Raw genomic sequence first — 27,780 nt, 5'->3', positions numbered from 1 at the left:
CGATGGCAGCTCTCCTGCGGCTCGGGGCAGGAAAGGTCGCGGCAGTACGTGGGACACATGCTGCCCATCACTCCCACATGTTGCTTGGAGAAAAAGCAGCGTGTGCCCTAAGAGAGGACACGCAGCACATCCCACCTCAGGCACTCATCGCGTGCCAGGGCTACCACGTCGTGCCTGCCTGGAGATTGGACTCCTCTATCAGGCTAAATAGAATAGGATCTCTTTATTAGGATAGTTTTGCTGGGAAACATGCCCGTGAAGCACCAGGGCACTATGGCTTCCTTAAGTCTTTTGACTACCCTGGGTGTCACTGAGGGGGGATTTTGTTCCTCTTAAGGCAAACACTTTTTGATCCTGATCTTATTTCCCAGACTGGAGCACTTCTGGGAAAAGAATACCAAATATGCAAAATTACATAGTGTCTCTACAGTGGTGTTACCAAGTACCATTCAATGCCCTTGTGCAAAAAAGGTTATGATGGGCCAAGCTCGTGACAGGGACTTTGCCCTCATGGAACTGCGGGATAACCTTTCTGCAGGTATGCCCTTGGGACACTCAGAAACAGCGGTCTCACGTGTTGGTATGGACAAAAGCTACCTAGAATTTGCATGAAAAGGAAAACGTATTTGCTGAGCCATTCTTGGTAACACAACAGCTCGTACAGTAATGCATTTGTTGTCATTGGCCTGGTGTGAGCGGCAGGGTATGTTCAGCTCATGTTCAGTTGTATAAAAAAACATGAAAAATGACATTGTGATCCCAGACCACTGAGCTGCAGCTTACATGGTACATTGCCTGCTTCCAGTTAGGCTCAATTCGAAGAAAACTATTGCCAGTTGTGTTTCATTAGTGCACTGAAAAAAGGGCTGCATTTATGTTTTCCAGAAAGTTGCTGAATCACATCACTGTGCAGAATATATTCCTCAAATGGCCTCTCTCTAATGATGCAAGGAGACAAAAAAAGGCAAACCTGTAACAAAAGATGAAACATGTTATATGGGTTAGCTGAGGCAAAGTAATATTATCTTTTTTTAATGCTTTATGCTGCAGTGCCTTGGAATTGAAGGGCATAGAGTGTTCCTTTTCTCTTTTACTACTGCATGACCTGTGCTTAACTATTCATGTTGCAAATCTAAGACCTGTTCTTGCTCCCCACGAGACAGATGCTAAAATATTATTAGACCTTAGTGCGTGGGGGGAAGAGCTCTTAGTATAATTTTAATGTATAAATATTGTAAGCTTTATGCCAGTTCTTAGATTTTTACAGAAACGTAAGTTAGCTGGTGCACACTCTGGTGGCCAGTCTTTCTACAACGAGAACTCACAGGTGCAACATGGTAAATAAAGCATGTGCGTTTGCCATGTATTGTGCACCATTTCTTCATTTGTAATTGTTAATTTGACAACACATATACTACGCAGTCAAGCACCTTACAAAAGTCATTGCTCCCAAACAGGTATTTTTTAGTTGCTAGCCTTTTTGATCTCAAAGGCTGAATCTGGGTTTGTTTGCTAAGATCCAGTTTCTGTTAAACTTTTTTGGTCACAGCTCCCTATCTGTTTCAAAATGAAAAAGAATAAGAAAAAGAAAAAAAATATCTTACCCTCTCTTTTGTTGGACTGTAATAAACATGGTAAGGCAAAGGCTCTTGTTACAGACTTGTGTCATGCTCAGCAAATGCTGAGCCTGGCTAGGCCAGGCCTTCTGGGCTTTACAGTCGTACAAGTAACTACCAGCTTTCTGGACCTACAATACAAGTATACATGGATTAAAGATTTTTAGAAATGTTTGTGTATGCACATGTAAATTATAATAAACATAGTGTTTGATTCAGGCATGTAGCCTTTACTGACAATAACTAACTCTTTAGTATTTCTGTATATTCTGTCTTCCGAGTGCAGTTTTAATACTGGTTCTGCTTGATACTGCTTCTCTTATGTTGTCTGTGACATACAGTTATATATTTCTAAGTTATTCTTTTTGTTCAACAGGAAATCCCAGGATTTTCTTAGTGCATTCTTCCCTGACTTCTAGGCAGTGCTCTATTACTTTGGCTGTAGGTGTTGGAAGATAAAATATCACTCGATTTCTAAACAAGTGAATCTCCATCCTGCAATGTGCTGAAGTGTTGGGTCACCCCAGCGACTGCAGAAGGGGGAAAACACTGAGAGATTCTTGACCCCTTGCAGGGCTCAGGTGTGAACCTGAAGACAAGGGAAGGAAGAAAAGATGGTAGATGTGGATCTGCAGCCCTCTTGCCCATGCTCTGAGAGGCAGGTACTGCTGCTGCTCCCGTTTGCAGGGTAACTCTGGCCCTTGGGACTGCTCCCTAAGACATTTTCATCTTTTACCTCTGTCTCTCCTTTCTGTCAGGGTAGTCACTTGAGGTTGAAAGCTCCTGTCACTCAGGAAAAGAAGGTGACCTGCTCCCTCTATAGGCTTTCCTGGTTGTTGCTTTCATGATCCAGCCATCCAGGGGATCAGAGCTGCACGCAGGCTTTGAAGGCTGGCGAAAACTCTGACGTGAGACATATTTTGCATTTCTTTTAAATTTAGAGGTAACTTTTGTGTGTGTATGCATGTGCGTGTGTGTATATGTACACATTTTCCAGTGCATATATGTTTATAGCTACTTTTTCTGCAGAAGTCACATATTGAACAATTTTTATTGTTTAGTCTTAGTAATGCATGATCCCTTTGTGTGTGAACCTTCTGTTTGTTCATGGCTTGTGATAACACCCTTCTGACTGCATTCTGCACTTATTAGTGGAAGTGACACCCTCTGAGCCAGCAGTTCCGTGAACCCAGGCACGCTTTTTCCCCAGTGCCTGCTATCCCAGCTGCTTTTCTCTCCAGCCTGTCCCAGGGCCCTGCCTCCTCAGCTGCACCAGCACTGCGGGTCCTGGCATCGTTCTGGTAAGAAAAGCAACTTGTATTCAGATCAACCCTGTAAATAAAAAAGATTATTTGTAACTTGGATCAGCTCAGTGACCTGCTTTACAGCACAGCCCCAACAACAGTTGCAGAGCAGCATGAGTGTGAGGAGGCAGCCGGAGGCAAGGCAGGGATGGGAGACAGATGTTCCCAAGCTGGCCTCGCAGCTGAAGTCCCTCTTTGTGAAACTGCAGCTGCCAGCGTACCTTTGCTCTGGCATGGATATCAGAGGGAACTCCCCTGCAGTGCCTGAAATAACACTTTAGGGAAGAACTGACACATTGGTGAGTTATATATTAACTGTTATAGATGACCTTTCAGAGAGTGGCAGAGTGACAATCTCACTGAATTACTGATAAAGAAAAATGGTAATTTTTCCATTATGCAGAGCATACATATTAACTCCTAGGAACAGACTGCCAAGCTCTTTCCACTAAATTATACTGTTTTCAGTTCTTCCATACTTTCTTAAATGTGAATAAATTGTTCAGATGTTTTCAATGCTAAATAAATGCCTCTGGCTGTTTCTTGTGGGGAGCTGAGGAGAGAGGGCAAGATATGTTTTAGCTAAAGTGATTCAGCCATTTCCAAGGAAGTGTCAGAAGAGCAACATACAAGTTTGCTTGAGTTACAGAAGAAACTAATCTTAGCAGTCATTCAGCACTGTGCTTACTTTTCCTTCCCAAGGTCTGACCTTGCTCAGTGTTCAGCATTATCAGAGGCCTGCTGCAATGAAGTTTGTGTACCTATGTCACTTAGGACACAAATGTGCTTTAACTTAAGTTTAAAAGCAAAACCCTGCCAGAGGTGATAAATATGAGTACTACATATCACCAGTTAAATGACTAATGATTTATTTGTCTTTGAAGCTTCTGGTGAAAGCTGAAGCATAATGGTGAAAGAAAAAATAATATAAGTTACATAACGCGTCACATATGGAATTGATAATGCTCTGTTTTTATACGGAATAAATTGCTCTTCAGTGGTTATATGCATAGATATAATGAAGACAATTTCATTTGGTGTCCAATGTGTGCTGTGCATATATTCAGGAGATTTAAACTTTTTGACTGAAGATGAGATTTTCACAGCAGATCCTTCTTTTGGTCAATATATTCCATTATTTAATGAAAAGAAAACCTGGCTGTGTTTCAATTCAATCATTCGGTTTTCAAGAGACATTATTTTGACCTTCAAAACCACAATGATTATCCTTGTTTTAGACCAAAATATCATCCTTTTGAATTGCAGGAAAAATCTTAATTTTTTTTTCAAAGAACTTCTTAATTCACTGGTAATATATTTGCTTTGAATTGTATGTTTGGAATTTTACAGATGGAATTTATATAGCCAAGGCTTAAGCACTCTTACATAATTAATAAACCCAAATCCCTGTGGTGTCAGGTAGACAGGTGCCTACAGAGACTCTTTTCCAGTCCATCTTATTGGGAAGCATCCTCTGCACTCAACAAGGTGAAAGAAGAAGGGATTCAGGTAATAAAAGGCTGGTAATAAATACCAACCAGCACAGGAGATTTAAGGGTAGGCCACATTCAGGGCACGATATTGCTCAAATGTGTTTGGGGAGGAAGGACTGACGGGTTGTTTATCCATGCCTTAGAGCTGCTACCCATTCATGTGGGTCATGGTTGTCCTGGGATGTGGAGCCTGCACCTCCTTTCATCCCACCCAGATCTCTTCAAGGAAAGAAAAACATGAGTAATGGAGAAGATGAATCATTTTGCTTAAATAGATGGTGCTGTGGCAGCTAAGGAGGCAATGTGTGACAGAAGAGAAGAGAGGTGAAAGGCAAAAAGGCGTAGCCAGGACTGGGTCAAAAGAAAGACTAAGCAAAATCAGAGAGAGACACATTGAGACAAAGGCTTGGCCCAGGAATGAGTGATGCAGAGTTTCTATGAAATTGGTAGAATCCAGGACATAAATGTGCTTAGGAATAGCGCGGTGGTTATGTTTGGATGCAAGGGCATTTTATGTATACTGCCATTGCAGATATTGAACATCTTTAAGCTAGTGCCAGAGGTCTGTCACATACATTAGTCTTGGAATTGCTGCCAGTTTTCTGAGTACAGTGTGTCCAAACGATTATTACATGAGACTACAGTTAGAAGCATGCAAAATGAGTTGCATGTAAATTATACTTGTAGCTGATATTTAGGCTCTAAAAGGGGAAAGGGATGTAACTCTTGCATGTGACAGTTTTGATCAGTGTCTTCAGGCAAAAAAATCGCTTTGTACTTGCTCATAAATTAAACTTGTGTCATGATGAGAAGACAGCAAAATCAATCTTCACTTGTTGGAAATGTTCTGCGTGCGGGCTTTGGCAACATCATTTCTCCTCATAGGAGGAGGACTGTAAGAAATCCCAGCATAACCTTTCAGATGGCTATGCCATCATGCTACTGTATTGCACCACCAGGGCGTTGCAAAGAATGCCTTAAAATGTGGAGCTACCCAAACCTAAAGAGGCTTGGGAGTGGCATATTCTTTACTGTATGCATGACCTCATCCTAAAACGGAAGATTATCATTAGCAAACTTAAGATGATGGAAAGTTGGGAGGAGTTGTTATAAATTTCATTTCAACAACAATATGGGTCAAATAAGAAAAAATACATTATTGTCATCGTCCTCTTTGCCAGTTCTACCTGTAACTGTTCTTTTTTATTTTAGAAGGGGTAATGACCATGAAAATCAGAATGAACAAATTTCCCACATATGTGCCAGGGCAACATCAGAAAGTGTTGTGCAGAGCAGCTGGCATTGCTATTTGGGCTGCTGAGCATGGCCATGAAGGTCATGCTCCGGCCTGGGTGCAGGTGCCTGTGAATGCAGGGCAGGGGAGGATGCTGCCAATAGCTGCCAGCAGCCAGCTCTGGTGTCAGACTGATGCAAAGTATGACTAAAACTTTATTGCTGAATACAAAATTCCCCCATTTCTTTCTTGCTTTAATGAGAAGAGCACTGCAGATGTGGGGACGGGGATAAAAGTAGCCAGTATTTCCTCTCCTCTCTTTCTACATGCTAATCAGCCAAGCTCATGGGGCACTGGCTAATCCCTCTGGCTTCTGAACTGAGGAAAGAAGATGCTCCTCTTCCAAGTAACTAATGAATCACCCCGTTTAGTACATAGCACGCATGACTGCATTGTTAAAAGCAGACTTAATCACTCAGTGAGAAAAATTATATCGATCATTTCTCCCTTTTAGTTGTTAACTGGAAGCCTTGGGACTTGTGACTCACAGCCTGTGTGCTGCAGCAAGCCCACAAAGACTTCTGTAGATTTTTAGCTGGTTATGGGAGCCCTGTGCATCTTATTCCTCGCATCTTCCTAGTGTGGCTATAATTCAGAAAAATGTTAAGATTTCTTGGTTTCGTACCTTTCTAGGAATCACTGTTCTGCAGATGGAGTTGGCCTGAAATTGACACCAAATTTCAAAGAAGAGAAGCATTTTTGGTAAGCAACTGACTTCTAGCAGGGGACAGGGCAAAACAACCGCTGGGCTGGAGGAAACACACCCTCCATTTTGTCTTTAGCTCTTGTAGTGGGGTTAGACAAGCCACACATACAGCAGTTCACCCTGGTTTACAAGCACAGACTGTGCGTCAACAGGACAGTGGAATAAGGAAAAAGAAGTAATAAGAGTAAATCCGAAGATTTTTGACAGCTTGCTAGAAGGAGAGTGAATGGGTCTGACGTGAGAAATAAGTTGTGTTGTTGACTAGGAATTGCCAAAGGCAGAGCAAAGTGAATAGATAAAAGGTTTTCAACATGACATGGGAAAAATGTGTTTGTAGTTGTTTCAAATGTAGATAGATATACTGATAGATGTACTTGTCTGTTAATTGCATTAAAAATACTAGGTTGAAAGATTTTTACCAATGCCGAATGAGCAAGTTTTCAACTGGTGGAGAATGCCAAAGTTCAGACAGCTTATACCCTCTATAATCAGTCCCTCTGTGTACGTATGTGTACTATAAGAGCATAATATGGCTGAATTTTGTTGTTACATCTGACTTATTTAATTGCGTCAGGCTCTCGACTCATTAATTTATTCACAGATACAAAAGAAGCTACGGGGCCTCCATGGAGGAGTGTGTAAGGACAGTTCTGCTAGGAAGTGATTGAAGCATGTTTGCTGTTATCAATGCTTTCTGGTTTTTCTCCTAAATAGCCCTTCTCATTCACTCTGTGCGGACACCCTTCCCCACATGCTCCTCCAGTTATGACACTACATGACATGTTGGTGGCCAGCAGGTCTTCTGCTGTCCCACCACAGCCTTCCTCATCTGCTGGAAAATGGAGTTAGCTTCTGCTGTGAGCAGACACTTAGGAGGCAGGGAAAGAAGGAAAAAAGGCACCCAATGAACTAGTGATTGCTTGTGTAACAATTGTGTAATGATGCTAAAAACACAATGCATTATAAGACTTCACCATGTCTGAATGCGACTGGGAGAGGAGGTGATGTAAAACAATGCTGACATGCTGAGCGGCCAGGGTGGAGAGGGGAAAACTGTTTGCCAGGAGATGCCTGAATGCTGAATGTGATGCATACTTGCCTACGCTGTCTGCTAAGCTGAGGTTGGTGACATGACATGACAGTGATTTGTTGGGTGCTGTTCAGTCATCACAACTTTTTGTAACAGAAGGCATAATATCCTCAGTCTCCTGAAGTCTGCAGCAAACAGGTCTCTTCAAAGAGACCGAGGTCATCCATAGTGGCTAATGATCTCGTCTTACCTCAGCAGGCCTTTCTGGCAGCTCAAGCACCATTCTCAGGGGGAAAGGGCAGAAAATACTGCTTCCAGGACTGGTTCAATGTGGAATTAGGATCCACTTGCATGCTGCCCAGATGCAGTTACGTATTTTTTATTTGCTGCTGTGAAACATCAGCCATAAAAATACATGTAGTCTACTCATTAAATGCAAATTGCTAAGGACAATGGGGATAAACAACAAAAAAAATCTCTAGAGAAATGGTATACTAAAACCTGCTTTAAAAAGGCACTAGTGATCATCATGCGATCTGCTGGTAGAGGTGGCAGGGTGGGATGGCCGAGAGATCTTCTGCTTTAGGAGGGACTGCTGGCACACGTTTGCTCCATCAGATAATAATAGTATTCTTTCAGCATCTTTGCCTGTCATTGGATGGCTGGCTTTTTGTTTCTTGTGCAGCAATTGCTGCAAAAAGTATTGCCGTCAGCTGTACGTCTTAGAAATATCCTTTGGTATATGGAAAGGAAATGGGTTTTATTTTGTTACAATCTTACTCCCCTGGCGCATTGCTTGATGGACGTGGTCACTTGCTGGAAGCGTGCTGCCATGGGGGAACAGCCCCTGGGATCTACCCCTGTGTCACCTCAGCTCTCAGAGAAAGACATAAACTGCTGTGGAGGAAGCAGATGTTCCCAGTGGTATCACAAAGAAGGAATAGGCAGGAACAGAACTGGGAAGAAGGGCATGCTAAGGACCCTAGCAAATCTGCATTTGGTGGGTTCAAGGGAGGATTCAGTGAGAACAGAGATGAAGAGGGAGCTTTGCTCCACTAGCTCTGGAGCAAAGCAGAGAAGCCCCAGAGGCCTCCCCAGCCACCACAGGATGTTGGGGGGCGTGTTACATTTTGTGTGATGACCCTATGGATGCAGAGGAGTGTACCTTGTAGAGCCACAAATCCCAGCCATCCTCTGCACTACAGGGTCAGTAAGAAATACCAACTAGTAACTGTACAAAGTTCTGGCCTTTACATAGTTTTGTCTCTGTAGGAAATAACTTGGCCCTTGGCAACTAAAAAGGGACAGACCTGTTATAATCATCTGTAAATGTTTTTGCAATGGAGAGATAGTTAGAGTAGCCAGCACTTGTTCTTTGTAAGCAGGGAAGCAGACATCAGGAAACCAACATCTTTAATAACAAGCTGCAATTTGAATTCCTGGCTGCAGCTTCAGTTTAAAATCTCTTTAATACTCTTAAAATATATTTTAGGTTAGCAATCTCATTCAGCATCAATTTCTGCTCAGATCTGAGAGTACCTTTTATAATTCGCTGTTTGTTTTGTTCATAAAAAGAGTATCTAAACATCAATGGGTCCTTTATATAAACATAAGACTCTTGGATCGCTTCAGTAAATTACTTATTACGACTAATTTCCCACCACTTCACAAAACCACTTTCTGTTTCAGGGCCCTTCCTTGCAAACCTTCTGTGAGACTGAGACAGCTCCATATGTAGTATCCCAATATTTGAAATATAAGATTGTGACTCTCGATACATGTGTTTTTATCTCCTAGATCCCATGTATGTGTATTGGCAGGCATGATGTGTATCCTTGTGAAGCCTCAGAGCAGGGGCCTTGCATTGTGCAGTCGAGGGAGTCACGCTGGTTCTCACACTCAACCAGGTGCACTGCTGTGGCCTCACACACCTCTCTGACAGGTACATGTTATCCACCTTTCCATGTCAACAGAGTCCCCAGCTATGCTTCTGCCTAACAGGGACACCTGTCCTTAATGGGAATCAAAAGTCACGATGACCAGAAAAGCCCCACCCAGTCATGAACCACGTGTAATGGTTCTCCTCTTACCTTAGTGTAGTCTGGAATATTGATTTCAATGCCTTACCGAGGTCAGCAGTAAAACTTCCCCTGCCTGCAAGGGAGCCAAGAGTCCTGCCTTCAATATCTGACACTTATTGGTAGATTTCTTTGAATGTCTTGAAATGAAATGCTGAATGCCTGCTCATTCATTTTTCTGCCTTGGGCCAGGTTGTAAAATGAATGTCCTGTACAAATTGGCTTTGGACGTCATGTTGCTGGACAGCTGAGAAACGATGTAGCCACAGCTGACCCTCTCCTCCTCCCTGAAGACAAATTACATTTTTCACCTTATATTTTTGCAATTACACTATCAGGGTCTGAGATTATATGGCACATGCTTAAAAAGGAAGGATTTTTATACAAACCAAAGTCCTTCAATTGCCTACCAAAAAAGGCTTTATTATTCGCTATGGGAAATCTCTGTGTTAGACAGAAATGTCTAATATGAATAAAATATGCCAACTTCAAACAGTACACCTGATTTTCCATTTCTTGCTCATCCAAATCACCTGGCAAACTCATCAAGAGATTTGGTGCACTAACACATATTCTAGCCAAGTAGTTAAACCACCGCTGAAATATTTTGCAGGTTGGCTGCTTTTAATCAGTTTTGTAATCTGTAATCTTAAAAAGATCTTTTCTTTACAGCATGCTTTTTCTTGCTTATTTGGTTCAAAAACTTTCTGAGGCAGAGATGGCCCATACTATAGAATTCTACAATATACAATATCCAGTTCTGGAGGAGCCTTTTCAGTATCATTATAACGCCACGCAGGAAATGAGGAGTGAACACTTGGTTTCTGAGCATATGCATCACTGGCATTGCTCCTACCGTTACAGCTAACAACCATCCAAGACAAGACAGGTATAGAGGCCAGGCTGCGGTAACATGGCTCAGTAAATCTGGCTTCAGAGTACTTAATGGTGAATCAGAGTAGTTACCGGCACAAACAGTAAAATTTCAGGTCTGGTTCAAATTTATCCTACCTAATAAAAAGTGTTTGCTTTGTTTTAAAGTAATAAATTTCTTCTGGCCAGTGTTATAATGGATGGGGTTTTTTTTTGCCTGCAATCAACTTGGAGACAACAGAAAGCTTTAATGCTACATCCCACACCCTTGTTAGTTCAGAAAAAAACAGAAATACAGTGGTGCACGCACATTTGATCCAGATTAAAATTGTATTGTCAGTTGACCCAGTAATGCATGTAGCTGGCATTAATGTAAGGGAAGCCTCAGCTGTTGAAGGGTTGATTCTTGAGTACCATGTAACCATGCAGCATTTCATCATCCCACAGGAAATGCATTTGTCACTTCTTCCTCCATTGACTCCCAGTGCCTGTTTGCCCTAGGCTTTGGTCTACACATTTTATTTTCCATTTATAAATCAGCATTTTTTTTTGTTTGCAAACTCTATCTAGTGTTTCACATAACTACAAATCTTACCAGCTCTATACGAGGAAAGGAAGATGATGAATGAAAGGTCCCCTCATTATTGTCCTAGTGTGAACATTTTAACTTTAAAAAAAAATGCTTAACTGAGAGAGATTTGTAATCCTCCTTTGCTTATTCCCAAGATTCTTCCTCATGTCTAAATCATTACTACAATTGCTACATAGACAGGTTTGGCTAGTACTGCAAGAAAATCAAGGGCTGGCCAGCAGGGCGTTTAGCAGTGTAATGCTGTAAAGCTTAAAAATAGCATTTTGGATTCTAGAGTCAGTAAATTTCTAACGTTAAAACACAAAACTGGAAGACTTTGAGAGGTTAAGTTTATAATAACAGATGCCATTAAGCATTGTGTGGTTACTCTAAAGCTACAGGAGTATTTGTTTACAGTTTTAAGAAAGCTTGTCAACCTCCTTTTATAGTTAAAATGTGTCCTCTTTGTTTAGCAGCCTCTGTTCTGATCATTTAAAAATATTTAACTGGATTGCAATGCATGCATACAATGACTCCCACAAAGCCAACGTTTATTACATCTGCTTACATACAAAGCCATGAACAAATAGCGCGTTACTTTTCAGAGAAGAGGACAGGGTTCGAATCAGTGTTTTACGGACCTTCATATATATATAAAAAAAAAAAAAAAAAGCTTCTTACTACATTTGGTTAGACTTGTGTTTGGGAAAAAAAAAACAACCCACAGAGCTTCAGGTTTTTTGCAATTATTCAGAAGGGTGATCAAAACAATGCTCACAACTCTATTATCACTAAATCTTCATACATGACATTGAAAATGCATCTTATGTTTCCATTGCAACTAAGAGAGTTCTAATAAGGTTAATTTAAATGATCAGTACTACTGGCATCCCTACAACCTACATACTAAGGGCTCCCCTGCTTCTTTCATTTGGCATTTGAAGTGTTTTGCTGAAAAATCATTGAAATAGCCTCAAACGTCCCTAGACTGATGGAGATGCAGAATTGTGTGTCTAAGACCCAAAGAAAGAGAAGCTACGTATGTATATTAGCACATACCAAAGTGAGCAGATAAGAAACCCCCAAAAACGTGTTCTTTAAAATATTAGAGTTTTACTCTGCAGTGGAATTCCACCAATCCCCTGTCTTCGCTCTATTTACCCATTTTCTGTGCCATTTACTGGAAAGTGCCTAGGAAACTTGCCAGCAAGAGCTAACGTCTCTGAAGTAACGGGATCAGAATGGCCACGGCATCACCACAGCTTTTTGGGGTGGTATTTGAAAGTGTTTGTTTTGTGGTAGGCTTTCAATTTTATGCAGAATAATTTCATAGCCAAGGCATTTGGCAAGGAGTGTTCTGTATGACTCAGCGGCAGATCTTCTCCATCTCAGATTTTGGTTATATTAATATCAGGTTTATTTTTTACATGAACTCATACATATTTATGACTTCAGCTCTCTTGAATGCTGCTGGGCTTTCTCTTGTTCCAGTGCCTGTCTCTCCAGCTACTCCAGCAAAGCTACATGGCATACTCCACACAGTGATTCAGTCTTGGGGTGGGTGTAAAAAAAAAATCAGTCACTGGAGCAATTTTTTGTTGTTAATGGAGATAATTCTATTACTTCTGTCTTTAATTGGGGTTACCTGGGGGGAGCTGTGCAAATCCTACAACATTCAGGTTCTGTAACACTAGATAGAAGCCATGACTTTGAGCTCTTGGGTTTGGTATTAATGCTAGCCATCCAGCCTTTATTAGTACACACGCTCGTTACTCATGCAAGTCATTGCACTGACTTGAAAGACGCTTTCTGTAGCACAGAAGCTGGCCTCCAGTTGTCAGCTCTTTGTTACAGACGTCACCACAGAGTCAGCCTGGTTCTAAAGTAGCTGAGAAGATACACTCACCCTAAGACATGCAGTACTTCATCAGTGAAGTGCTGGTGCTCTGGCTAAGCTCTTCGGTACCTCGAGTGAAGAACTGAAGAGCTGTTATTTTCCTCTGTATTGAGAAGGGAATGGATCAGGAAAGATTGGCGACTAGTTCAAACACAGACTAAAACCCCCCTATGGGTTTTGCCTAGCTCCTTAGGGAAGCAAAGGTGACCTCTGGTGTCTTTCATCATCCTTCCCCCCTGCCCCCCACCGCATACCTTTTGAACCCATGGGGCAGTTTAAGTCTAATCAGAAAGAGGCGTAGATGTCTCAAAGGTAATTACATTTCTTGGGTTTCTGACAAAATTGATGGCTGGGTAGAGGTAAAAGATCGACATTTATGCTACTGGAAAGATCAGTGAGCCCAGCTAACGTACAGGAGCTCCTGTGCAGCTCTGGACTGACCACAGCACACCCTGTCTCCTATGTGGTGGGGCCCTGAGTAGCCTTGGAGAGACAGAAGATGGAGCTTCTGTAAAGGTGAAGCGGCAGGATATATTCTTCATGGGAAACTAGGCTTCATTTCTTCCACTGGTCACAAACCATTTGGTTACCACCACCTAACTGACTGCCAATAAATTTACATTAGTAGTAATATTCGACTCTTCTATAATGCTTTTCATCACAAGATTCCAATTTCTTTTCACCATAGAAAAGGTATCAGTATTTTCTTTTTTATAGGTGGGGAGTGTTACTCAGAGGACTACTTCTGGGGTGGGTACAAAATTATATGCAGTCTCCCAAGTCTTAGACTAGTGCCTAAGCCACTGGATAATCTTGATTTGCTAACTCCAGTTTAAAACCACCCTAAATATTTTTCCAGGCTAAACACATTTGTTTCCCCTAACAAAGCTGAGGGGGAGTCAAAGGGTAAATAATAAAATACTGAGAGTTCAGTCCAAACTGTCAAACTCTCTTGAGGGCAAGATAGATGCTGTCATTTTAATACTTAGTCATTGTCCATTTTAAAGTATATTCCTACATAAATAGCAGGATCAGTAACAAATAAAGATTTTCATATTTTGAGAACTCTGAGAAGTCTTTTAGCTGTTCTTAATTGCACGTCTTGGTCCTCCTATGGCTATTGTGCCCTATATATACAGGTGGCGGGCAGGGAGGGCCTGGCAGCTGCCTTCCTTAGGACTGTCTGGCAAGGTGTGTGTACCCCCACTGTATGGCAGTGGCCCATCTGTGCTGCTAAGCAGCCCCGCCTTCAGTTGAAAATGCATTTGTGCCCAAATCCGTACTTCATAAAGCTTCCAAATTTTGTCACGCGCTTTTATCACTTTGTGTCTTCATAAGTCTTCAAAGACTGAAACAAAATGTGGAATTTCTGTAGTTTCCAATCTTTTCCACCTTTTTGACTTTTTGCCTTTACGTGTCACTTTTAAAATTATTTTTTCTTCATGCACTGTGAGTCTCACTGATGTCTCATCCCAACCACCTACCACTTATTTCTCCATATCACTAGTTTCACCAGGAAATTCTCTTTTACCAAGTGTTTTCTGCCATTGGCCTCTTCAAGCTTATTGGTGCTGCCTGCAAGAATGACAAGTTTCAGTTGTAGTTTCTCAGCAAAATGAAGAAAACATGAATTCGAACTGCACTCTGCATTTTTTTTTTTGCAAATATTTTTGAGGGACAAGAGTATCAATAGCCGAAACATTCTTCTTCAAGGGAGTTTTTCCTTCACAAATTTTCATTTGTCCAGCTATGTTCTTAAATGACAATGTCTAGTAGGCATTTTGATGAAATGCTGCTTTGATTTAGGAACACCCACATCCCTATATTTCTGTGAAATACATGCTCATAATACAAGCCACTAAAAGGAATCACAAAATCCAGATGCATGTTTTCTCTTGGTTTCAGCAATGCTGTAACTTACGCTGCACTACTTACTTATGAATTACAGTTTTGCGCTTACAATAGCTTGCTGCTTTTTCTAGTCACAGATTTACTTACTTAATCAGTTTATAAGACATCTCGTACCTTACCATCATTTTAGAATCCAAACTCCAAGCGGCACGTTTTCTAAATCATTGAGGACTGACCGGGAGATAATGGCCATAATCTTTGTCTCTATATTGACTCCTTGGCTGCCATTTCATAAATATGCACAGCAGTTGTTGTATGAATATTACAAACAATTTCCAAGACCTAACAAATTTGCTATGCTTGTATCAAGTACTTTAAGATAAAATACTTCTTTTGATCAATAATTTCCATATGGTAAGTTGTATCATTTCTTGGGGTCTGGGGGGAGGGGGTCCATATTTAAATTGTATATAGAAGCCAATTTTCTCCAGTAGCTCAAACATGGGTTTGTTGGAAGAGCTTGGCTGAGGAGATAAAGGGGAGTCTATGGAAAGTTTTAACCTTTGAAGACAGACGGTTGGCAACTTTTTAATAGTCTTTATTCTTATTATTCCTCTTTGTCTGTTCCATAGTTTGTGATGTGGATTTTTAACATGATACTACTTTTACCTGCTAGTTATTATGGTTTTTAACATACAAATCCTTTAAACAAACTGTGTTCAACTGAGTTTCATAGAGTTTAACTTGAAAGGAGAGAGCCTCAGAAAAAGATGTGGATGAATTTGAAAGCTACTCGCTGAAGTATATGAGCAGCATATAGTGACAGCCAGAAATGTACAGTTTAAGAGCTAGGAAAAAAAAATAACCAGAGGCTGATGCTTTTTATAAACAGGATACTTAAAAGCAACATCTTGAAAAAATGGGATGCTTTTCCAGTGCAGAATGTCATGAACCCAAGGAGCTTGTGACCAAGAGATTTTGAGGTCAGGAACTTCACATGACTGAAAATAATCATCCGTATAAACACTGAAAATATGTAGGACAGTAGCCTGGAATCTTTGCAAATTTATAGGCCACAAGTCTGAGCGAGCATATGTGCCGTGGACATACCACACATTATTTTCCCTGCCATTTTGTACCAAGTTATGGTGGTTCCTGTGGCCCTCAGTCATGGCAAAAGATGGCATGGGCACTGATTCCTGCAGGCCATGGTCCAGAATAATTGCTTTTATTTGGCTGCATATTTATTTATATGCATAGCCTTTAAAAAATAAAAAGGCAGTTATCTATTGGAACATCTGAGCAGTGTTGGTGCATGCTGGGCCATCCTGAATACTGCTTGTACAGTCAAAAGATTGATTTTGGATCTCTACTGAAATAAAAGCATGCTGGCTTCTGCAGGTATGCAAGAGGTTGATGTAGTTTGGACTTTCAGCCTTTGGCATCTGTTTAGAGGATGAAATACTTGCTTCCTGCTGGATCTAGGAAAGTCTGTGCCATGCCTGTGGTCTGACACTTTCTGCCACCAATGGACTCCATAAGAAGGCACCTTTTAACTCTCCTGTCACCAAGCCCCTCACAGTTTATGAGGGGCGAAGAAACGAAAATTTATAACTCCCACACCTGAGGACATGAACTATATTCTAGCAGCCTGAGATTTCAGTGTAAGGGCAGCACATCATATGAATTCATAGGCATTACCATACACACCATAATTAAACCCAAGGACTTCCACTGGAAATGGGAACGATTTAATCTTTTTTTTTTCTAGATCTCTGCCCTAGGGGTGAATTTTTGTGTGCATTCTCTGGTATTTAGAAGAGGCAGTCACACCACGGTCTTTCCTTTACAGGTGGGAATCAATAGGGTCTCTCTCCTCTCCCTGGCCACCTATTTAAATTTGTAGATACTTAATATCTTTAAGCCTATCTGGCTCTGTTGTATTTGATTGAAACTGGCCCATGGATTTATAAGTTACTGAGGAAATGACGGGTGGAAGGGTGCACAGACAGATGCATATGTTCAAACAGACATCCACACAAATAAAGGATCACGCATTTCCTTGCAAGACCTGCCTAAGAAAATCCTCCTCTGATGCAAGACTTCTAACTAGTGTCCTCAAACCTCTGTCATCTTCCTCTGAGCCCTCAGGAATTGCTAACCTGAGAGAGTAAAAGATGTGTTGCAAAGATGGGCTGCTTAACTCACCTGGGTATGGCAAATAGCACATTCCAACAGTTCATCGTCTAGGCTGTCGATTGCTCTTGTTGAAATATCTGGTAAAGGGGGTGAGGTATTAAAATTTGCAGTCATTTTGATTAAATTTACAGTAAATGTCTACAGCCTAGATATTTAAGGAACTGTACGGCCGTGCAAGAACAATCCTTTTCCCATTGTTAATCCCACGTACAAAATTCAGAAACAAACATCATTACTGCCTTACAGTATGTCAAATTTCAAAGCCACTTCGTACTATGTACACATAAATGAAAACGATCTAACGGATGTGACCAAAGATATCACTGCTTATCAGCTGAAGCCGATAGCAACTGCGTGTGCACTTTTAACCCGCCCCAGTTGTGGACCAAATGACACTAGCGTGGAACACACTGGAGCCTGTAGCTGGAATAAACTGAGCTCAGACACATAACGCTGCTGTGCCTCTAGCCCTAAGCTGCTGCAGCCGAATACTTCTGGTCATGTGCTCGTAACTCATGCTAAATCTGAGGATTTTAGAGCACTTAGATATGTCAGCCTTTGAGTGGAAAAAATGTTTTCAATCTTTGCAGAACAGCTGGTGCTCTGCTATATTTGCTCCACTCAGCACAATTAGTCATTGAACAGGTTTATTATTTACTCATGACCCTTTGACTTGCATCCAGTATTAAAAGATGCAGCTTTAGAATAGAACAGGGAACGGCGGTGTGTTGAATTACAGATTATAGAGGGTACTGGTATTCCAGCAACTCTCCTGGCCAGGCTTTTACCTCACTACCTACAGATACAGATTCTTTCTCGGTTGAACTGATGTTTTTGGGCTGTACTTTTTTTGAAGGTAGGTGTGTGCTTGTGTGAGCAAAATATTCTTTCCTGATATTTAAAAATCACTTAATGGGTCATGCCACAAGGCTGCCTTTTCAGTTCAGGGCTTGAAGGAAGCACCTGCTCCTTCAGAAGTAAATTCCCAGCTAATTATTCGAAACAGAATGCCCTAACAATACTCCTGGAACATGCATTCCTCAGTACTCTCAATACCGCACGACTGACAAAATAAACGCGGAGCTGCCTTCGCGCTTCGCCTCATCCACTGAGTCCCAGCTGCGAGTTGGCACTAGAGCGCGTTTCCTTCCCCCGGCCGGGGCCCGATTCCGGAGGAATGCCAGCAGCGAGGGGCCCCGCCGCCGCCCGGGCAGCCCCCGAGGGGAGAAGGCCGCGCTGCCGGGGACGGGAAAGCCGCCCGGCCTCCCGCCAGGCAGCGGGCACTGCCGGCCGGGCGAGCGGCAGCAGAGACCGCTGTCCTCCCCTCTCCGCGCCTTGCCCTCGGCAGCCGGGACGCCTCCGAGAGCTGCGGTGCTGGGCCCGCCTGCGGCGGGAGGGAAGGAGCCCGGCCCGGGCCTCCGCGGAGGAGATGGGGGCGCAGCCCCCGCCGGGCACCCTCACACGTTCCCCCGGCCGGGCGGTGGCGGCCCCGTCTCCGCCCGTCCCTCCCCGGGGCGGCGCGGCGCGGCGCGGTCCCGCCCCGGCGGCTGCCCCGCCTCCCCGGCCGCGGCGGCTGTGGCGGGGCGATCGGGCCGCGCCGGGCTCCTGCGGGGCGGGGGCGGCGCTGGCGCTGCGCGGGGCCCCGCGGCTTCCCCCTCGGCCTGGCCGCGGCCGCCCGGCGGCATCCGGGCTCCGCCACCATGTTCAGGCGGATTCTCCAGCGGGTAAGGCAGCGAGACCCGCCCCGGCGGCGCCGGCGAGGGCGGCGTGTCTTGCCTCGCTGTGCCGTTCCGTGCCGTGGCGGGGAGGTGCCGCTTCCTGGTGCCGGCCGGGCTCGGGGCCGGGCTCCCCGCGGCGGGGCCGGAGCCACCGGCCCGGCCCGGCCCGGGGCGCAGGGGCCGGCGTAGGCCCGTGGAGGCCGCGAGCTTCTCGCCCGCCGCAGGGGACGGCCCCAGCCCCGACGAGGCGGGGCGGGACGGGACGGGACGGGAGGGGCCCGCGCTCCCGCGCCGCGTCCCGGCTGGGGGCGGCGGCGTCCCCCGGGCTGGGCGGGGGTACCGGCGGCGGGCGGGCCCCCGCGGCCGGGCCAGAGGCCTGTCGGCGGGGCGAGGGGCGGCCCTGCCCCGGCGTGGCTCCTTCCCGCAGCGTGGCGTCGCCTCCGCCCGCCGCCGCGGCAGCGGGCCGCCCGCGCTTCGGGCAGGCTCACGGGAAGCCCAGCCTGGGGAGAGCCGCCGCGGGGACCGGGGTTTGCTCCGCGGGGGCCGGAAGCAGCCCGGCGGCCACCGGCCAGCCCTCTCCCTTCGTTTCGGAACTGGCTTTTCCGGCAGCTTGGGCTGGTTTGAAAAACCAAGTTGTGACAGTCGTTTATGAAACCCTTCTCGCCTTCCAAAACCCTCGCGTGTCTGCGCGGCGGTGCTGGCCGCCTTGCGTTTCGCTGGTGGCTGGGGTGGGAGGGAGCTGGCGAAGGGCAGGTGTCGGCCTGGCGCGGGGCTGGCTGGCGCCCGGCTGGGGGATGCACCGAAAAGGGTTGAGTCACGCCGGCGGTGGGAAGGCAGCGCTCCAGATCCCGCACCGCAGGAGAGCGGTGTCGTGCAGAAGGCGCTGACGGATAAGAGGGGAAACCACCTGCCCGTGGTGTTCTGCCTGGTGTTTCCTTCGAAGTGCTCCGTCTGTGTAACGCCTCCGTGAAAGGGTGTTTTATGCTTTTCTTACCTGCCATGCAAGGAAGCGTTGCTGCAAGGGTGAGAGTCAACAGAGGGGAAGAAGGTACATCGGCATGCATACCGCCGACTTCTTCCAGTGTAAAGTGTGCCTCAAATTGTTTTTCAGTCATAGGCCCCGAGCAGGTGGAGATCGCTTGTGGTCTGTTTGGAACTTCGCGTTTACAGGGAAGAACTTCCTTCCTGAAGTTTAATGGGAAGCCCTGCTAACAAGCAGGGATATAATACGGATCTAATTAAATATTGGCATCATTTAACTGGGTGTTTATTGATTCTGAGAAATAACAGGCCATCAAGGGAGGCTTTTATGATGTAGGAAAAAGCTTGCTCCAGTGCCAAAGGAAATTTGCCACCAAGTATAAGTTCAGCTAAACGGTTCCTATAAAAACCTGAAGTCAGGGCAAAAGTTTTTTTGTGTGTTAGAAACAGCCGTCCTTTCTGAAAAGTTTAGACAAATAACTATTCCCCAGTGACTCCCAAAAATTACAGGATTGCAGCCCAGCTAATTGCCAACACAGGTGAAACAGGCTTCTTCCTGCCCAAAAAATAAATAGAGAAATGCCAAGATTTTTAAAGATATTAATCTTTTAATTGATGCAAATAACTGTGCTTTTAAAAATCCACCTCTTTGTAAAAGGCCTAAAGCCCTCTTAATAAAGTAGTGATTGTATGTACAACCTCGTATGTACCTTTCTGCCTTACAGTCTGCGGCTGGCAAAGTACGAGAAGACTTCCAGTGTACTTTGGTGTTAATACTGAGCCTTAGCTTGCTGTCAGATTTGTTCATAAAGCAAAGTAGCATAAGTATTAAAATCTTTCACCAATCTGAGGCAGTAATTTGAAGACCAAGGAACCTCCTCTTGACACTTTTCTTGTGCATCATTAATGTAGCTGGCATAAACCCCCCACCTTCCAGTCACTGAAACGCAGTTTCTTGTGTATGCATTGGGTTTATTATTTGATTATAAGTGATGCCATCCTTTCTAGCCAGTTGGTTAGTCATTACTGGTGATGTAACTTGAGTAGCTATGAAAGTATGTTTTAAAAAAAAGGAATTCTTTATTACTTTTTTTTTTTTTTGCAACTCAGCAGGCCATCAAGCTGCAAAGGAAGAAGACAGAAGCTACATAGATACTATTTCTAGTTTTAGTCACTTCATTGAAATTCTGGTTCCTGAAGTTTTAAAACATCAGATGTTTCTTTTTTTTTAATACTTCTTCAGTTCCCTGTTCACCTTTTTATTTCTTCCACAGTTGTTATTTCTGTTTTTTAAAACATCTTCATGGTGACTTTGGCATATTTTGGAAATAGAAAGTATTATGTACCAGTTACTACTGGGCACTGCTCATTTAGTTTTTGAGGTTGGTATCTCCAAGCTGTCCTCAACTAGGTCCTTGTTTTAGGTCATTTCCCTGCAAGCTGTTTCCCTGCTCTGTATGTTTGCACCGTAAAACCACCTTGTATTCATTCTTGCCACTTTTCAGTTTAATGCATTGTTTGTGATGCTGATCTAGAAAAAGGCAGTCTTTCCCAAAAGGCATCTATGTGAAATGTCCGAGACATCTTTCCTGCCCAGGTATTTTGATTTTTTTGTCAGCGGATTCTTCAGAGAGCTCTCTTTTCTTTATTGTGTTCAACTCTGAAGGCCCTTTGTGGCCATTGTGTCCCCTCTCTGCTAGTGAGACAGTGGCTGTTGCCTCTGGTCTGTTAAAGCAGAGCTCGCTTCTCATATTTGCAAGATACCAAAACTTGAAAAACAAGAGAAAAAAACCCACTTTTTGTAAGGAGGAGGCATTTATTTTCAGCTGGTGGAAAACTGATTACTTTGACTTTCCCATGAGCCTTCTTCCCATCGCTCATGCTTTGTAGTGAAGGAGTCATCTGTTGGGGCAGTGTGACTACTGTTTACATTGGGTTTTGTCTTCATTCTTTGTGTTTAACTGGCTGTCTGCAACTGTTAGCGGTTATACTGTGTTTGGGTGGTAAGATCCTATTGCTCTAACAGTGCTCGCGTTGTTGGTGTCGGGATCTTGGAGTCTAGGTGGAGAGCAGGGCTTTGCAGCATTTCTGTAGCTTGGGTAGCACAGTCACCTTTTCTCTTACTCCCAGCTCAGGAGCTGGGAGTCTGTCTGGGATGATTGGCGTCTTGTGCCTTACCTATAATTTTCTTTTTTACGTTTATAATTGCAGGGCTTGCTAAATATCGTACTTTCTCAGACGCTGAACTGCAGCTGTGCTCGTGCCCTCCCTCTGGGGTTGAAGGGAGCACGTGTGCCTCTTCCTGAGTGCAAGGCCTGCTTGTGTGGAACCGATGGCGTGATGGGAAAGAAAGGCTTTGTGCCCTATGAAGTCAGGAGTCATTTCATTTTATGGAGTCATAAAATAGCCATCACACCTCTTTAGAACTAAACAATATTACTGTTCTGTATTACACTGTACTGTTTCTAGCACTAAGAGTTGTTTGATAACAGGGACTTTGACCTTCTTCTCATTCTTTTGTCTTGTTTGTTGTTTTGGGACCTTAATACATTTGGACAATAGTACCCTTCTGTAGTATTTAAATCTGTGCTGGGAAAACTGTATAAATCCATATTCAGACTTCCTCAAGGCGTAACATATTTTTTCAAAGGTTTAATTTATTCTGAATTTAAGACTGCTGAAAAGAGTATCATAACTGAATGGAGTGTAGCTATAGACAGATAAATGACTATGCAAAAATGACACGGTAGCGATCCATATTCATACTCTATCATTTTAATGCATTAGCTCAACTCATTCATTACATGAATGTTTTCAGAAAACAAGCTGCAATCGTTGTCGTCCTTTTTGTTGTTAATGATGCTTCTTTATATTAGCTTGCAGTTTTGAGAAAACACAGAGAACAACATTATGAAGTTTAGCATATTACTTCTACAACTCTAGTGCTAGTAGTAGAAACGCATGCTTCTCTGCAAAGTAAACTACAGCTAGGAAAGAAATATGCTGGGTGAGAGACTACTTTTGCCTCAGTCTTTCAACTCCAGGTATGCCTTTGAGGGTCAAATGTTAATTATGTAAAAATACATGTAGAGAAGCCTGTGTGAAAAATTACTTTCCTATGGGATTCATAAGTTTGCTCCCCTGTATAGTCCAACTGGAAACAAAGAGCATCATTGTGAATCTTTCCTTAGTTCACAAAGTCTGCATTGTTCAATGTGTTGTGCTTTATTTTATTTTATGGAACGTGATATAACAGTGGTCTGGGAGCCAAGCTTAAACGCGTGTGTGAACTTATTTGGTCATGCAATGATCAATTAAAAGAAAATATTCCCAATCTCCCATTCTTTGTTTGGCTGGTGAAGGATGTTTGAATTATATTACAGCCTTGAAAGATAAGTTAATTGCTTTTATGGTCTCGGTTTCCATAACATCCTTCCAAATGTGTATTAAATTTTTCTTGCTAGTCTGTATTACTTTGCAAATGGATGTTATAGGGTGTTTCTCCCAATCTTGAAAGTTACTTAATGACCTCTTTTCCTTCCCATCTGTCTTCCTTGTGCACGCCACTCACCAGAAAATGCCACCTATTCATACTAACTTTTCTAAATCTACCTTGGAATTATACTCTGTCATTTAAAGGGAGCAGGTTGTTTTTTGAAAGGCTAAAAGGATTTTACCAGGTACTGTTTAAAATTTCTGTCTTGTCTATTGCATGCAATAAGACATGCCGTGCAGTGCATTTTAGTGTGATTATAGCATGCCTGAAGTGTTTTGTAAAGCAAACACTTTAATCAACCACATAGTAATAACACTGTACTTGTACAATAAGAGCTTTCATCCTGGAGGTTGTAATATTCTCCAGTTTGTAGTGCTAGAACTAGCAGAATTTAATATGCAAATCTCATTGTGAAATGCAGCCAACTCTGGGGTGAAATGTGATGGGCGATTAACAATGCACAGTAGTGTTGTATAAGAAGTTATGATATAAGGCAAAGAAAATATTGTCACAGAAGATTCTTGGTTTTGGGATGAAACGATTCACAGAATCCAAGGTTGGAAGGGACCTCAGGGATCATCTAGTCCAGCCTTTCTAGGAAGAGTGAAGTCTAGACAAGATGTCTCTTCATTAGGTATGCTGAAAGCATGCGCTCAGGTATTGCAAAAGCGGAGATATGTGCTGCCTGTCTAAAGAGACGGTTGGACCATCTCTTCTTGCCATTGCCCAGTCTATCGAGTTTTGTTTACGTTCTCCGTCTTTAGTGTCTTTCTGTCCAAGGCTACATGAAGGCACATTCTTCAGGTTTTGAGGCTGAAGAGTGGAACAAAAGGCTTCCATTTCTTGTAAGGGATTAGTAAAGAAGTGCATATACTTTAATGCTGACACTTTCTCTATTTCAAAACATCCCATTTCTACTTGTGGATGTAGATGCTGGGACAGATGAGGGTCCAAGTTCTCAGGCTTTCTAGAACAGAACAGCTACCATAGCTAACTGCCATACAAAAGCCTTTTTATGATGTTCAAATTTCTAGAGCCTTTTTAAAAATTCCTCTCAATAAGGAATTGATTCTTATATCGTGAAAGTTCAGCTCCTTTATGGAAGAAAGCTTTGACAACTGACCTCTTAATGTTCCCTTATGTAGATATATATGTATATACATCTTCTTTGGATTGTTTGTTTTTGCACAAAACGGATTCACAGGTGAGCCTTACCTCCTGGGTTGTGTGATAGTGGTTTATGGATTGCGTGGAAAGGAACTTTTGAACTGTATAGACCAAAGAAAACTTTATAACATTAGATGCAATATTCTAACTTATCTGCCTTACTGAGAAACTTGGCTACACCTTACCAGTTGTTTTAGATGTTATTCCTCTGACTGTCAATGCACAAAATCCATGTCTTCATTAATGGAGTTACTAAACTTGCATTTTGGGGCAATCCTGCAGGACGTGTGTTTCTGCAGGGCAGCGCTTCAGAGATCACAGAACAATCTGGGCGGGAATGGAGCTCAGGGGCTCTCTAGTCTGAGCTCTTGCTGTGAGCAGGACCAGCTTGGAGGTCAGGAGCAGGCTGCTCAGGCATGGTCCCACACTGGAGCAGCTTTTCTGTATGTCAAGTGGGAGCCTCTCTTGTTTCAGTTTTTGTGCCTTGTCCTGCCACTGTGTGCTGCTGGGAGCAGCCTGGCTTCCTCTTTTTGATGACCTCCTCATAGGTGGTGTTGGGGCTGCTGTTAGGCCCTCCCAAAGCTGTCTCTGCTAAGCCAGCCCTGTTCCCTCAGCCTCTCCCCACAGGGCAGGTGCTCCACCCCCAGCTGTCTTGGTGGCCTTTTGCAGAACTCACTCTGGTTTATCCATGTCCTCCGTGGACTGGGAGAACCAAAACTAGGTGCAGTATCTCAATGTGGCCCAGTGGGGGATGATCACTTGGCTTGGTGGGTTGGCTGGGCTCCTACTAATACAACCCAGGGTGCTGGTGGCCCTCTCTGCTGCCAGGGCACGCTGCTGGCTCCTGTTCGACTTGCGGTCTGACGCAAGCCCCAAGTCCTTTTTAGCAGAGTGGCCTGTGTTGCTGCCAGGGGTTTTCCTTCCCAGGATCAGGACTCCACATTTGTCCCTGTTGAATTGCACAGGGTTCCTGTTGGCCCGTTCCTCCAGCCCGTCTAGGTCCCTCTGAATGGCAGCCCTACCCTTGAGTGTATCAGCTGGTCCTCCCAGTTTGATGTCATATGGAAACTTGATGAGCGTGCACGTGTGGTCCATGCTGGGATGCACCTTGTTTACTGACTCTATCAGTGACCTGGAGGAGGAGTACTAATGCCTTCACTTTGACATGCTTTGCATGTGCATCGTATTCTTTGCTTACACCCTTTTTTGCCTCTCCTGTTAACTTGGAGAGCTCGTGTCACCTTGCCTATTGCTTTTGTATGCTGTACTAGAAGGAAACTATATTGTGTTTTTATTTTCTTCAGAAACATAAAGAAGTAGAACTTAAACAGCTAAAATAAAAAAGATATGGAGTAGGAAAACCTGTATATTTTGATCACCTAACTGATGATCCCAGAGAAGGCTGGAATGAGGAGAGATGGTACTCTCCTACGCTTAACTGTTGCCAGCCCCACTAGCTCACTGCTTCACCCCTCCTCACTTCTCTTTGGCCAGTCTTCAGAACCTTTCTAAGATTGAACTCTGTGGCACTGGGAATTAAGTTCTTAATCAGCAAACTTGACCTTTTTATTACATTTTTTTTTATCTGATCAGTAATAACAGGCTGTAATCTTTATGAAAGTTGGAAGTAGAACTTTCTTTACAAAACAAAGCAGGAAATTATACTTAATTTTCAAAGTATGGAAAAGCCTGCATGCTGCAGATATTTTATAAAAGGTTATATAGCTAACTTTTTCTGAAGAAAAACTAAGGATTTATTTGAGCAAAAAAAATCTAAACCAATAAGATTTGGGAGACACCGACATCTAGAAACTAAAACTATCTACTTCTGTCCCTTTCTAGATGTCAATCTATATATTTAAAATTCTGTTTCTTTAATCCCCCTATATTAAATTAGAAAATCCTTTATAACATTACAAGTATTTCCAGATGGGCTAAAATACTGTAGTAGCATTATTACATCCCATTTGCAATTGTCATAATGGAATTGGATAATGGACTTTTATTCTTTGTGGGAACTAGGATTGCATATCAGTATTAAGATAACTTCTTTACTGTTTGCTTTGAGAGTGCTAACTCCTCTGCTATCAGTCATGTAGTGGCATTTTGGAGATGAGTAAAAGAAGTTAAATCAAATCTAAGTCAGAGTTAAATAAGGAATATAAGTTGTGATCCATCCATACAGATTTTGAATCAAGTAATGTTTCAAATTTATTTGCTTATTTTCTCTGAATCTGTACTTTCAAATTAATACCAGTGTTTTGATTTTCAACATATTCAGGAGATTTTATTCTTACAGGTTGTCTGAATGATTATCATGGTTTAACTTTACTACAGGCTTGACACTCAATTTTTATTTTTATTTTTTCCAAATCAAGGCAATGTACCTGCTTGTGTGCTTGTATCGACAGGGTTCTCACTCTAGTTTTCCATCCTTCAAATATTTTAAGGCTTGTTCAGTTTTTAGACAGCTTATCAAGAAAGTAGTATGATGCTAGTTTGCTACTTCTGAAACTGTTCAGGTTGTAATTTCTAGTGTTTTCCAGTTTGATATAGAGACCTAATTTAACTTCAGAGTGAGCAATACAAGGGCAGAGCTTAGCCTAATTCTTTGTTTTGTGTTGAGCATTCATGAGGGGAAGTGGTTTAAAATTCTGGCCTTTGCTTCTGGTGTCTGCTTGTTCTTTGATGCATGGAGAGTCTTGGATAAAAGCTTTTGTTGAAGTGTTGCACTGAAAAATATATAATTGCTTGTCAGCTTGTTCACTACTTTACTCTTGTGGAGAGAAAATACTTCTGTATTCCAACAAGAGAGGCCTTTGCATGGGCTATGTACCATGCTTTATTAAAGGCAATCTGTAGACACTCATTTTTCTGTCTCCCCTCTCTTTCAGACTCCAGGTAGAGGTGGGTCTCAGAGCTCAGATTCCGATTCATCTGCCACACCAGGAAATGCCGTGGATGTGAACAATGAAGGCTCCTCCGAGGTAACGTGCACTGTGCGTGGGACTGGAGTCTTAAACCTTGGGTGCTGTTTGTCTGGTCCATGAAGCTGTTGGGAGTAACTTTTGATGCCTGACCTAAATAACAGCTATACTAAAGAGGAACTGGTTGTATTTTAAATAAAAACAAGGGTGTCTAAGCCATATAAATATGTAGCTGTTAATTAGGTGTATATATCTAAATGGTCACAAGCAATCCTTCCTGTAATCCTACAGATGAATTATTAAAATTAAAAGCAATGAGACACAAGCTAAGTCTCCTCATTAATAAATCTTTTATGAGAGTTCTGAAAAATGGGGCTTAACATTTTATCACAACTTGTACTCTCTTTTGATCTTTCTTCTGCTAAGCTATAATGTATACTGGAAACCACCTCCTCGTAAAATATACATCTTGTTGTTTTTTGTTTGGTGTTGGTGTGTAACTCTACCGTTTCTAAATCCTATCCATTTTTTATGTGGTGTATGCCATACTTAGCCAGCAGAATAAGTTGTTATTTCTTG

The 27,780-nt window shown here is 43.0% G+C and overlaps 1 protein-coding gene and 1 long non-coding RNA gene across 3 annotated transcripts in view; both read left to right on the top strand.

Moving 5' to 3' along the window:
* Positions 1 to 2,731: 2,731 nt before the first annotated feature.
* LOC135314670 (uncharacterized) lies at positions 2,732 to 10,577 on the top strand. Its single transcript, XR_010374171.1, has 4 exons — positions 2,732 to 2,917; positions 6,341 to 6,409; positions 9,241 to 9,385; positions 9,714 to 10,577. It is a non-coding gene; the product is annotated as an uncharacterized LOC135314670 (long non-coding RNA).
* A 7,878-nt stretch (positions 10,578 to 18,455) lies between these two features.
* The window catches only part of EEA1 (early endosome antigen 1), a 77,230-nt gene continuing 67,905 nt past the window's right edge, over positions 18,456 to 27,780 (top strand). For both annotated transcript variants that reach the window (XM_064450797.1, XM_064450791.1), the window contains exons 1-2: positions 18,456 to 18,636; positions 27,169 to 27,261. In XM_064450797.1, coding sequence (XP_064306867.1) covers positions 18,613 to 18,636; positions 27,169 to 27,261 — 117 coding nt within the window. In that variant the 5' untranslated portion in view covers positions 18,456 to 18,612. The remainder of the gene's footprint in view (positions 18,637 to 27,168; positions 27,262 to 27,780) is intronic.

This window comes from Phalacrocorax carbo, chromosome 1 (assembly GCF_963921805.1).
Source record: "Phalacrocorax carbo chromosome 1, bPhaCar2.1, whole genome shotgun sequence".
Lineage (NCBI taxonomy): Eukaryota > Metazoa > Chordata > Aves > Suliformes > Phalacrocoracidae > Phalacrocorax > Phalacrocorax carbo.
Note: the sequence above shows the minus strand (reverse complement) of the source record. Positions and strands in the feature narration are given on the sequence as shown.